The sequence below is a fragment of the Eleginops maclovinus genome, chromosome 6, assembly GCF_036324505.1.
Source record: "Eleginops maclovinus isolate JMC-PN-2008 ecotype Puerto Natales chromosome 6, JC_Emac_rtc_rv5, whole genome shotgun sequence".
NCBI lineage: Eukaryota > Metazoa > Chordata > Actinopteri > Perciformes > Eleginopidae > Eleginops > Eleginops maclovinus.
Window position 1 is genome coordinate 18,848,715 of NC_086354.1, and position 13,221 is coordinate 18,861,935.

The 13,221-nt window shown below is 37.7% G+C and overlaps 2 protein-coding genes across 3 annotated transcripts; one reads left to right on the plus strand and one right to left on the minus strand.

Annotated features, from left to right (window-relative positions):
• The first annotated feature begins 3,206 nt into the window (after positions 1-3,206).
• On the plus strand, positions 3,207-5,454 carry LOC134866415 (apolipoprotein D-like). Of its 2 annotated transcripts, none has more exons than XM_063886570.1 (6): positions 3,207-3,349; positions 3,893-4,034; positions 4,146-4,279; positions 4,413-4,534; positions 4,784-4,869; positions 5,094-5,454. In XM_063886570.1, the coding sequence occupies exons 3-6, from the start codon at positions 4,160-4,162 to the stop codon at positions 5,333-5,335; spliced, it is 570 nt and encodes a 189-aa protein (XP_063742640.1). In that variant the 5' UTR covers positions 3,207-3,349; positions 3,893-4,034; positions 4,146-4,159; the 3' UTR covers positions 5,336-5,454. The 2 variants fall into 2 exon arrangements, with proteins under 2 accessions (XP_063742640.1, XP_063742641.1); XM_063886571.1 differs by having other exon boundaries at positions 3,914-4,034.
• Positions 5,455-6,571: 1,117 nt separating this feature from the next.
• Positions 6,572-8,172, minus strand: LOC134866462 (apolipoprotein D-like). The gene is made up of 4 exons (XM_063886666.1): positions 8,019-8,172; positions 7,695-7,816; positions 7,008-7,096; positions 6,572-6,888 (listed from the first exon to the last, which is right to left on the minus strand). The coding sequence occupies exons 1-4, from the start codon at positions 8,136-8,138 to the stop codon at positions 6,647-6,649; spliced, it is 573 nt and encodes a 190-aa protein (XP_063742736.1). The 5' UTR covers positions 8,139-8,172; the 3' UTR covers positions 6,572-6,646.
• Positions 8,173-13,221: the final 5,049 nt, after the last annotated feature.

Consider the following 13,221-nt stretch of genomic DNA (forward strand, 5'->3'; position numbering starts at 1 on the left):
TTCATTAAGTTCAGCTTTTAATAGATAACCTGGATAAAACTGAGCCCTTAATGCTGGTCCTCATTAACCTACTGTGACAAAAGTATCTCAATGAGCCGTGGTAAGATGTACATTTTCTTGCTAACTTTAGTACAATTTCGACTTCCTTTACTTTATCATTATGCTACTTAATTTCAAAGGTATTGTTCTAGACTAAATGTATTTCTCATTTAGTTTGAGCTTCTGCAGATAAAGAAAATAAATCAATGTATAATTTATGATGTATTATCATAGATTCACAAGCTATACAGCAGGTGAATTATAAGTTTTAAGTATATGCATTTGCTCTACATCTACAAGCTTCCACATACATTTAATTAGAATAAGTATCAAAAAACATAATGTTTGTTTTCATACATAGATTTTGCGTAATGGTAACTTTTTATTTCGGATCTTTAAGTGTATTTTGTTGCCAAAGTGTTCAACTTAAGTAATATTTTGAGAGCAGGTTTTGTAACAATGTATTTTAATTCTGTAGTATTAGTACTTTGCCTTAAGTACAATATAATATAGTACTTCTTCTACCATTAGCAATAATAAAAATGAATCTGTGATGGAATTTGAAGTCTTTTATAATCTAAGAACCTAAGTTCTAAGGTTCCTCGGGGTAAACATCAGTGAGGACCTGACATGGACACATCACACCAGGGTCATATCCAAGACAGTTCGACAGCGGCTCTTCTTCCTCCGCAGGCTGCGGAAGTTCAACATGGACTCCAGGATACTCTGCAACTTCTATAGGTGCACCATCGAGAGTATCCTGACTGGCTGCATCACCGCCTGGTATGGCAGTTGCACCGCCCTCAACCGTAAGACTCTACAGAGGGTGGTGAAAACTGCTCAGCACATCACCAGGACGGAGCTGCCATCCATGGAGGACCTCTACACCCAGCGGTGTAGGAAGAAGGCCGGTAGGATAATAAAGGACCCCCATCACCCCAGCAACAATCTGTTCTGTCTGCTGCCGTCTGGCAGACGGTACCGCAGCATCCGGACCAAGACCACCAGACTCAGAGACAATTGTATGTGAATGTCTACTCACATCTGTTTATAGTACATACATATATATATATATATATATATATATATATATACAGTATATATATATTATACACATCTGCCATACATATCTGTTTATAGTACACATATCTATATATTATACATATCTGCCATATACATCTGTTATACGTAATATATGCATCTGTCCATACCTCCTCATTCCACAGTGTAAAGTATTTAAATACTCTCAATGTATTCCACATATGTATATATTTCACATCCTCAAATCTTTATTGTTGTTATTGTAAATATTCTTCTCTCTTTTTGCACTATTTTATTTATCTTATTTGCACCATGTATGTTGAGTTGTTGGAGGACACTGGGACATAAGATTTTCATTGCCAACATATACGTTGTATATGCTGTGCATATGACCAATAAAACCTTGAAACCTTGAAAGTGTTTAAACGTCACTTACATGAACCAATTATCTCAAACCTATGTCCTATCCAAAACAGAGTGAAGAATTATTACATTTTCTTGGGATAGAAACATGCTACATAAACATCAACATACTTGACTCACAGGGTTACAGCTACAGTAAACATCACCTGTCAGTGCACATGGGGTCATGTTGGGACTCCTGGCACCTGTGAACACACACAAGGTTATAGGTTAAAAATATGTAAGTGAAATTTCCTGGGAGCTGATGAGGTCGCTGCACCATCTGTGACTTTTAACATACATTTATTTGACAGCTTCTGCCTGAATTTGTTCAGTATTACTGTATCTTTTCCCAAGAAGATGCACTAGCACCCAATGAGGTGACTGAAGTGTTCAGATACCATCAAAACCCATAAAACAGCTTTTGAATATCTGTCCATTGTAGAGGGCGTTAAGCATGAACGTTTTTAGAAGTATACCAGTTTTTTAGACTGTCAGCACAACATCCAAAAGAGAGACCAGGTATGTTACAGCTGCTTATGAAGTTTTGCTACTAGAAAACAAATCCAAAGAAACAACCAAAATGATTTAGTCTGGAATAAGGCCAAGAAGAGGCAATAACCTCTTATACATTAACTTATTAGTTAGGTGACTGTTTGTTTAGGCTGATACAGTGTGTGGTTATCCTTTAACAAAGATACCATCTCCTTTACTTTCATGGCTTTGGTCCAACATGCCTGAGAAGGTGTCACACGGAGGGTCAGAGGTCGTTTCTCCGGGGAAATCCGATTTGTTTTGACTTGAAACTGTAAGAAAGATACAACAAGATCCACTAAATTACTTTGTTTGACTTTTCAATTACTGGTATGTGATTTATGTACAGAATTGGTATTTCAAAGAAGATATAGGTTTTCTTTAAATACAAAGGAATGCACCTGAACTGTTAATATATTTTGTTAGCCTCTTGAGCCTTTAACCATAAGGTTTACATTTGTGTTGAGACAGAAATATCCCAACAATTATTTGAGTGATTGCAATAACATTTGGATCAGACGTTGCCCTCTCTCAGGATGAATCGTAATAACTTTTGTGGCCATATCTTACCTTATTATTGATCATTATGTTTATGGCCAAATATACTGTATATTACCTGCATGATGCAAAATGGAAAGACATTTGCATGGTGGTGCAGCTCCAGAAAGCTCCAGGAAAACAAAAAGTACGAAATCATAAGTGTTGCAGAAAACAGAAAAGTAGCATTCATTTTTCCATCTGTGAGAAACTAAAACACTGGCCTCCATTCAAGGGACATATCTGCCTCTAACTCTCTTGGACTGAACTTTAAATACACTTTAAACATCATTTCTGAAAAAAACAGACTCACAACATCAAGAGACAACAGATATATTCCCTGATGCATTTCAAGGCAAAACATTACAGAGCTAGATTTTGCATTGACATGAATATATAACTGATTAAAATTCAACTGAAGCTGTTGTTTTTGAAAGTTTTTAATGAGCATTTATGTCCTGCAGCTCTTTGTCTGATTTTGTTTTCTCCATCTCTGCTGTTGATAAACCAACCCAGACTGCCTCAGCTTCCCTAAACCCATTTCCAGTGCAAAGTGGTTTCCAAGGCCCTTAGAGCTCTTTTTTTAAAAAGCAGGGCAGGGATTAAAAATGAATCAGAGGTGGAGAGAGCTGCTGTGGGAGCGTCAAGAAAAACAGATGCACCTGTGCCCAATTCATCTTCCTTTACACCTGTGCCTGCTTTAGTAAACGCTGAGAGAACCTGAAGTCTGTCAAAGCGGGAAGATGCAATAAAGGATCACCTGAGACGGCACATGTGTTTGGAAATCAAAAGACTGGTAAGAGTGGAGCGAAAAGTGTTTTCTGTTTCTTAAAAACAGCCAGAGAGCTTTTGTTGAATGTGTTTTCCATCACTAACAGATATTAACCTTGGTTTTATTAGTACAGCAGCTACTGCTTTTTCTTAAAAACATATGAGACTTTGACTTATCTAACTTAATATCTGCAAGGAATAAGCACATGTCCCAAAATGGCAAACTTTTTCTTTCAATCAAGATTCAAATTGAGGGTGATTAAGCTGCTGTCTCTCTTCCTTTACGATCATGGATGGCATACATATCATCTCTAGGATAAGGAGAATATTTAAGACATGCAAATTCTTACTCAGCTTTTTATATCTGCAACAAATTAAACTGTGAACTGGACCACTGGGACACATTTAAGTTTTTGCTCTTGTCTAATTTTCTTCCTTTTTAAAAAAACATTTTACTAAAGAAAAGTGTTTTTTCTTAGAAGGGTAGATAAAGAGGAAAATGATAGATTTACTTCTACAAACATCACAAGCTGTGAGGCCTGTTTGAGCTGTCTCTTTATTTGAACAGGTGCCAACTCTCTCACTCCAGCTCTTTTAGCTGTAAACACAGACAGGGGCTGAAGAATGTGATCAATAGTGAAGCTGTACATCTATAAAAGACCCTCTAAACTCAACGCCTGCACACAGGAAGTAACCCTGAATACTCACAGGTGAGCACCCTGCAGCCGTGACTCGTCCTCTTCATACCTCCAGCTATTTCCCTCTGTAGTTAACCCTCAAAGAAGCTAAGTATTTTAACAGTGCTGCTGTGTTTTCTGCAGGTCGTTTTGATAAGATGAAGGCCATGCAGGTGATTTCCCTGACTCTGCTGTCTGTTCTGGCAGTGAGCGCTGAGGTGTTGAGGTTTGGCAGATGTCCCAAACCTGCAGTTCAGGCTAACTTTAACTCTTCCATGGTGAATACTAAACTCATCTTCTCTTTGCTAGCAATAAATGTTATGTACAGCAGGATATTCTTGCCTGTTTTGCAACAACTAAATGTTTAAAAAGCCAGTTGTCTTAATTTGAAATCCTTTGTTCCCTCTGCAGTACATAGGTAAGTGGTATGAGATCATGAAGCTGCCAACGTTCTTCCAGAAAGGCGAGTGCGGCACTGCCACATACAGCGCCAAGAGCCCCGGAGTCATCGGGGTCCTCAACAGTGAGCTGCTGTGAGTACATGCTGCCTTAAGGTCTTAGATTTTAATCCAAAAGTTTGGATGAACAATTTACTTTTTTATAAATGAAGCAAAGTTTCAAAACCCTTATCCGTGGAACACACAGGATCACAAATGGATCTTTATGCTGTTTCAAATGTATGAAATAAAAGCATTTAGGGAATGGGAGGATATAAAATGCAATAGAACTCCACAGAAATACACCTAAGATTTAATTGAATGTTTTACCCCGTCTTTTGTCAGTGCTGATGGATCTACTAACTCTATCGTCGGCTCTGCCAAGGTGAAGGACCCCGCTGAGCCCGCCAAGCTGGAGGTCTCCTTCAATGGTAAATAATTCACAACTAATATTTTCAGGTTTATTCAGTTGCTAATTACTAATTTCATTTAGCTGAGACTTTATTCACCTACAATAAGGGCAATGAACCATGAATATACAAACTGAAAACGGCAAGAATCCTGAAATTGCATTAGCTTTTTAGTGCTACATCTATACATACTTGTGTACTGAATATTTAAGCAGCTTTAACTCTAATACTTGTCTCTCCTGCAGGATCTCCCCCAGGTCCCTACTGGGTGTTGTCCACCGACTACGAGGGCCACTCTCTGGTCTACGGCTGCAGAGACTTCGGCATCTTCCTCATGGAGTTTTCCTGGATCTTGAGCAGAGAGCCCACCATCCCTGAGGAGACCGTGGAGGAGCTGCACAGCATCTTGTCGTCCATCGGCGTTGACGTGAGCAAGATGGTCCCGACCAACCAGGACGAGGCTTACTGCAGCGCCATGAGCCAGTAAAAGGAGGCGCTTCTGTTTCTGCCTCTACAGGAATGTGGACATGGATTCATGGCATGACACACCTCTGTATGCAGTGTGTACTGTGCTCCGTTCTGTCGATATTATGCAAAGTCAATGCAATAAACACGTAGAAAGGAATGCATGTTGTGCTGTGTGTTTATTTTTCCTTTTTAGACCTAGGCTTGTTCAAGCACTTGTAAAACTGTCAATATGCAAGCCAAATGATATTGCAATTATGTCCCAAATGGAGAATTGCATTTGAAATTGCACACCTTTTACAGAGCAAAAATAAGCCATCAATAAGAGAAGACAAACGAGCAAATTGTATACCATATGAAGTATAACATATCATTTGTGTGCCAGCAGCAGCAAAAGACCAGTGAAGGTACAGATTGTGTGATTGGTGTTTATTGATGTGAGCGGCTGGTGTATTAGTGTTATGGTAGTAAAATTAAACAATGGTCCCATGATGGCAGCTCATTGCAACACATATTTTTTTACTTTATTAACCACAGAAAAAGAACTTTAGCATTTCATAGTATCTAAGGTGTGCTACACTAACTGACTTTCCAGACCTCCCAGTGCTGCACAATTTTGACCTTCTAGCACTTCACTAGAGTTTTTCCATTTTATACTTTTTGATTCTACTTACTATAGCTGCTTTACAGATTCAGATGAATAATACCCCTATTTAGAATTTACAAGCAGTTTTCAAATATTTAAGACATGATTTATACCTTACTATAATATAGATATTTTATTGTTTGTTTATGTTTCTTCTTTGTTAGCAATTATATTTGAAGACATATTTTACAATTTACAGATGTATTTCAGCATATTGTCATTTATTGTTTGCTGGTTATTAAATGACTTCACTTAAGTGCTAATGTTTTGGATAAATGTATTCCTAACAACCAATTAATTCTATACTACTACTGTACTGTGTTAGAAACAATTGGATAAATGTTTGACTGCTTCGAAATGAAGAACAGGAATAAATGACGTTTTGTTTTCATGACTTCTCTGCTTTTTGCCCAGTTTTAAAAAAAAGTTGTAAATGTCACCAAAATGTTCTCAAATTTGAAATGATTACTTAATACATTTTGTAAGGGGAACTAGTCATCTTTAACCCAAAAACCTCCCAATACTGAAGATGTAAACATCAGACCTCAACAGAGTCACACAGAAAAGACACCAACAACCTGCACTGCTGTTTCAATACGTTTATTGCTTGAGACAAACAGGGAGAAGTTAACCACAAGCTCCACATGTCCGCCTGCAGGCCTTCACACGTCCTCTGCTCTGACTCAGTTACTGGCTCATGGCGCTGCAGGTTGCTTCAGACTGGTCGGTGGTCAGCAGCTTGTTCACGCTCACTCCGATGGAGGACAGGATGTTGTGCACCTCCCCAAGGGTCTCCTCGGACAGGGTGGGCTGCCTGCTCAGGATCCAGGCGAAGTCCACGTGCAGCACCCCGAGGTCGGTGCAGCTGTACACCAGAGAGTAGTTCTCATAGTCGGTGGACAGCACCCAGTAAGGAGCAGGGGGGGCGTCTGCAGGTGTAAAGAGACAGTAAAGTCACATTTAAAATTGATAAAGAGAACACACGACAGTAACTTTGAGTGTTGGAATAGTTATATTTCCAGGTTCGTAATGAATAAGATGTCCTTACTCTCGAAGAAGGAGACCTGCAGCTTGGCGGGCTCAGAGGGGTCTTTGGCGGTAGCAGAACCACTGATGCTGCTAATGGTACCATCGGAACTAAAAGAAAGAAAACATACATTTAGAAACCTTTACACAAAGTGCTGGCAGAAAGATTTGTATCTCAGTCTAGAGTGAAGGTATTAAAAAAAATTACAGAAACATTTAGTAAAATATATAAAACTTCAAGTAGTTTTTGGGGTATTTGCTACCTTTCAGAGAGTAACTTATTTTACGAATATTAGTATTATTATTTAATCTTATTTACAACAGTTGTATCTTATTTGACCTACATTATATACTGTTGGGTAGTTTAATCTACACCAGAGCAACATGTTTTTGTAACTTCAGTATGTGTTGATTTTGTGCTATCTTAATCTGTAAAGTAACTACATATAAAACAATATCAATATCTAGTGGAAAAGTAAAAAGCACATTAGCTCCAACCATAATGTAGTGTAGTATAAGCCTATAGCATACAACTTTACGTAACACTTTACTACCAGAATTAGACTTTTTACTGTCACAGGCTTCACAAAGGCTGTTTAGCCTCTACAGTAAAGTAAACCCGCATTTTGATAAGTTGTAGCTCCAGAAAGTACATTTTAATGCTCAAACTCTTCCTGGGAAAGGGGATTTATGCAGGCGGAGTACTCACAGCAGCTCGCTGTTGAGGACACCAACGACTCCGGGGCTCTGCAGGCTGTAGGTGGCAGTGCAGCACTCGCCCTTCTGGAAGTTGTGTGGCAATCTCTGGATATCGAACCACTTACCAAGATACTGCAGAGGAAACACAACAACACAAAATCAACGTTACTGTTCATGAAGAGCTGCAGAGCCTTAAGGCATTCATTTGCAGTTTTTGTTTTTAACAGAAGTTCTCAGAAGGCCTCATTTGCTAACTCCTGGAATTTAATGAAAGTTAAATTAAACTGAATGCTGCCCTTGTTTCCCCACAGAGTTTAATAAAGTTTGTATTCACCCTGGCAGTGTCAAAGTTCTCCTGGACGGCAGCCTTGGGACATCTTCCTGGCATGAGGACCTGAGCATTGGCCGCCAGAACGGACAGCAGAGTGAGGGAAATAACCTGGATGGCGTTCATCTTTTCTCCACAACCTGGATAAAACAAAAAGTGAAAACTGGTTCTACAGATAATTATAATAAATTCACTTAAACAGAGACACCGGTGAAGAAAGGGAGAGCATCACAGCTGCCTCCTGCTTACCTGTATTTCCTGGTAGAAGTGAAGTTCTGCATTTTGGTGGAGTTTTTATAGATAAGTGTTTCTGCAGCCCCTCCTTTACATTTACATGTGAGGTTGTTTCTATAAAGTTGTGTGAGAATTTGCACCTGTTCACAAAGTTGTGTTTGCAAAGGCCTCTGACATAAAGGAGATGGTTGACATGTTATTGTAAACGTTAGATAAAACTAGTGCTTCTGTCAAAAATAGCTCAGAATTAAAAATATATATATTCCTACAATTATGCAATATAGTGTTTTTTAGATATGTAAATATCTTAAAAAAAGACAATTAAAACAATATTTGTTTTAATTGGTTATTTAGTTTAAATGTATGTATACTACACTATAAAACATTTATTGCTATTGAAATAGTGACGAATATAAACACCTTTATACCAAATGAAACCAATAAAACAACATTTGGCACAACTCTCAATAATGTACACACTGAAAATGTAAGGATACAGTGTGCATAACAAAATACATTAACAGCAGAAACTGAAGTAGTTCTTGGAAGGTGATGTTGGTTGATCCACTGGTTCATATTAAAATATCTTCACCTGTTTCAGACTACATTATATTTCGACATTGATGTTGCTCAGAGAAAAACATCCTACTACTCATATGTGACAACAATTCCAGTGATTTACATTTAGCCTAACAGACTCAGATATCGTTCAGAAGGCCCTGCAAATCATTTCACTTTTCATTTTTCCTCAGAGCACATTGTAAAGCCTCTGATCAGGTGTTTGATCAGTCCTCTTGAGACTGTCACAGTGCAAGCTGTGCTTCTTTATTGATGCAGACATGTGAGATGCTACTCCTGCAAAAATGTTTTCCTCTAAGTGTCTAACATAAATCGTCTTTATTCCCTTGAAATTAATATTTCTTTGCGATCCACTGCTTTCAGATGAAGATGGTGTCTTAGCATTAAGAAGTTGTAACAAATATGAATAAAAGATAAGCGTGTCCCCATTAAAGCAGTTGAAAGTACATTTACTGAAGTGCTATAGTAAAACTTGAAGTCGTTTTAATTTTACTTGAGAATTTCAATCAAACTAAATTTGTATATTACACTCTGAAGGAAGATATTGTACCTTTTACTATATTACTCTATTTTAAAGCTTCAATTAAGCTGTAAGTTATTTACAGATTTATATTTAACTATTTATATTGTATCCAATACTAGCTCTGGCTTTACCAGCTACTTCATAACATGCTGCTTACATCTTAAAGCATCAGTAACAATATTCCATTACTATGATGAGTATATGATTATAACTCTTTAAAAGGGACTTTGACTGTAATACTTTTGGTATTATTTTATTTAAGTCTTACGTTTGTATACAGTAGGTATTTCCTGAATGTAATACAATGAGGATCTAAAGGCTTTGCCAGTTATTTCAGGGATTCTTTATCCTAAATCTCACAGTAATCGAGATCTAAACGAGATTTCCACTGAGCGTAAAAGACTTCCACCTCTGAGGGATTACAGCTTTCTGGGACATTTGTCATTCAATGGAGAGGAATCCGGACTCCAGATTGTTCCTGCAATTAGAAGATGGACATGTGTTCGTGCTCTGTGAATTTATAGCCGGTCCTGTTCCTGGAGGTAAACCTGTTCTGATCCCCTCGCCTCGCTGTGACTCTATAATGCTGGGTGCAAACAAGACGGACAGAAATCCCTCATAAAAAGCTTACACCTAGGAGATTCTTAAATTAGCGGTTTAGGTGTCCTAATGCTCTGCTATCTTAATTCCCTAAGTCCTTCATAAGTTTCTTTTCAGTAAAAATCTACTGTTTTGTATCCTGCTCAAACAGACAGTTACTACTTACATTAATCAGGTTAATTATTGATTTGAGTAAAACGTATTAAAATCAACTTAAATTGAAGTTAATGCACTTGTTGACAAAAAAGTGATGCAGCTGCAACCAATGATACAGATTAAATAGCCACAAAGGAACAGGTTGGTGCTGTTTTTACAACATTTGTATATGTAACACCAGAGTAAAATGATTGACACCCACATGGCTCTATATATTATTCATATAAGATATTTTTTATGACCCTACATCGACATATTACCTTTGGAATAACGAGAAAAGGTTTACACATTTGTATCTTACATTGAAGGCACATGGTTTAAATGATGATGAAATGATGTATATGTTCGGGGATAAATACATTAAGTGTAATTCTGATGTTTTATTTTATTGTTTTGATATCAATGCAAACTCAAATAAAAAGAGAATAGATTCAAGAGGTTCAGTAATTATTAGAAAAGTAATGGACTGAAACTATAATCATAATAATAGTTGTACACTTTGTTTTACTTTTACAAAAGGCTTTTTACATAGAAACAGGGCACATTTAGATACTGTACATGTAGAGCAGAAAATAGATCCAAAACCCTGCTATTTAACACATAAAGTTCAGAATGAAACATCATTTGTCATATAAAATAAATGAAACACATCAAAGCAATTCCAAAAAAATTGGGATTTTAAAAGTGAATGAAAAGACCTGACAGATTATGCAGGCCTGATTTTCTCAGGCAGGTTGTTTTCAAAGTCCAGCAGCCCTGACAGCAAAGGCTCTATCTACAAAGCTCTATTATGAACGTGTTTGTTAGTCTTTAGAAGCAGCTTCCCTTCAACAAACTGCACACACACACACACATCCAGCAGAAGCAGCAGCAGGTCACAGGAGACTGACCCAGTTTATTAAAACTAAAGGTCAGGCCACTGATATGTAACAGCTCAGTGCAGCTCTGGTGTTTATATTAAGATCCCTCCACAATTATTCCTCTGCAGCATGAGGACGATCCATCTCCAACCTGCTCTGAACAACAGCATGACTGAAGGAACCTGTAATGTGTCCGTGCTGCAGCATGCAGAGGGTAAAAGCCTGAGTTTGTTAAATGCAAAATGTAATGTTCTGTAATGGTGTGGTGAGTCATTTCCTGGCACAAATTAATCCCCCTTTCAATACAAAATTAGCATAATTGTAATGACAGAGTGTACCAAAGCTGTTGATGACCAGGTGCACCTCTTCAGGTTTTAGGGAGGAGTAGCTGCAGGATAATGAGCCGCTCGGTACTCATCATTTGGAAATAATTTGAAGAAACATGACTTCAGTTGCTTTCAGATATTAACACTGCACATTATTGAATTTATTTTTAAAAATCACTTTATTATTAGGTGTTTAGTACACATATGAGTGACAGTGCTAATGCTATAATGCTCAAATGCTAACCATGTTGACAATCTTGGTTTAGCAAGCTCATGTCATTATGTTCTAGATATTTAAACTAATGAATCAAACATTAAGGAATAATCGTTAGACTTATAGGGTATAATCCATAGTTACATGACTAAATGTCACCATCACTACATTTAGGCCAGGGGTGTCCAAACTACGGCCCGGGGGCGAAATGTGGCCTGCCGGCCATTTTAAACCGGCCTCAGCAAATTCTAAAAATATAATGGTATATAGTCCACAAATGAAACTTGTGCTTGTTTAATATTATACTTCTTAAATATATATGTAAACATATATTACACAGTATTCATGTGATATTAATTAAATGCATCCAGTGAATTCAAGTTGAAAACATTTTCTAACAAATCTGAGTAAAAAGCACAATAACTTATTTCCATAACAAGCTTGAAATAGACCCTTCATATGTCCCCTTATTATCAGCAATCTGAGGCTACTGTTTTAAGGAATGAGCTGCCAACAAGATAAATGAAACCCTACAGAGAGCTGGGATGTAGGCTGTTTTGTTTCTTAAAGCATTTTCCTAAGTTTGATTGATTTTGCTGACTTATAACCTAATTTATGAGGCACTATACATCACCTCTAGTGAGGGGCCCAGCCCTTCGTATAATTTTCTGTATGTGGCCTTCGGTGAAAAATGTTTGGACATCCCTGATTTAGGCAGACTCTTGTTTGGTGTGATGACGTTTAGCATCATCATTTAGCCACTTGTTAGCAACCGCAGTTTTTGGGTATGTGAGGTAAGTGGGGTATTATTTACTTCCGTATTTTATGTTGTTAAACAAAATGTTGAGATTTATTACGCCCTGTTGTGACCTTAATACAGACATTTAATAAAAAACCCACTCCAAATATTCACAGACTTTAAAACAGGGGAACTAGAAGGGAAAATTGCAAACTTATTTCTAGGTTTAAGCATTCATTATGTCTAAGACTAATTCAGTCTAACACAACAGTCTTGCAATACTTATTATATTCATGAATGTAAAATCTTCCATTTTTATTGAGAGGTGTTGATACAACTGCCACTTTAGGGATGTAGTTTTTGGTGCACAAAATAATATAAATACCTTGTGTTACATTGCAATACAGTTTAACATCATAAGGGTTCAGTGACCTCTAGTTTCACTTAACTCTGCAAGGAGCTCTTTGCTTGCAGATTGTAGAAAAAGATAGAAACACCATACTGTCCCCGCTCTTTCACATCATAGCTGCAGTTTAACAATATGGACCCCAGCCCACCAACTGTGCACACCTTTCAGCCCTTTGGCATTAAAGAAAAAAAACTTAAATCAGAGAAGTGCAGGGTCTTGCTGTAAGCGGTTGGTGAGCACAAACTGTCAGATTAAGAGGTCTGAGAGGATCATCCGCCCAACATTTAGTCGGATTTCTAGAAAATTACCAACAAGCATGTTTCGGTCAACCCCTCGGCTCCCTGGGGAGCATATTACTGACACCCTATCTAGACATGTAAGAAAAACAAAAACAACTGACTGATCTGCTGGATTTTGAAAAGTCTGCAAACAGCGTCATGTAGCTCTCTGCATGTGGCCGCAGAGCAGTTAAGGAGGGCATGGGACATTTTGCAACTGGAAAAGGAAGCTAAGCGTTTAGGTGTCTTAACTATGGTCTAAAGTGCTAACAAGGGATTAGTGAGGTAAAC

What these genes read in the sequence shown, in the direction of transcription:
- LOC134866462 (XM_063886666.1), bottom strand. Translation starts at nt 8,138, where the DNA reads ATGAACGCCATCCAGGTTATTTCCCTCACTCTGCTGTCCGTTCTGGCG. An exon ending in GTCCTCAACAGCGAGCTGCT is followed by an intron (nt 7,097 to 7,694) that starts GTGAGTACTCCG and finishes TCTTTCTTTTAG; the next exon opens with TTCCGATGGTACCATTAGCA. An exon ending in GCAGGTCTCCTTCTTCGAGA is followed by an intron (nt 6,889 to 7,007) that starts GTAAGGACATCT and finishes TTACACCTGCAG; the next exon opens with ACGCCCCCCCTGCTCCTTAC.
- LOC134866415 (XM_063886570.1), top strand. Translation starts at nt 4,160, where the DNA reads ATGAAGGCCATGCAGGTGATTTCCCTGACTCTGCTGTCTGTTCTGGCA. An exon ending in CTAACTTTAACTCTTCCATG is followed by an intron (nt 4,280 to 4,412) that starts GTGAATACTAAA and finishes TTCCCTCTGCAG; the next exon opens with TACATAGGTAAGTGGTATGA. An exon ending in GTCCTCAACAGTGAGCTGCT is followed by an intron (nt 4,535 to 4,783) that starts GTGAGTACATGC and finishes GTCTTTTGTCAG; the next exon opens with TGCTGATGGATCTACTAACT.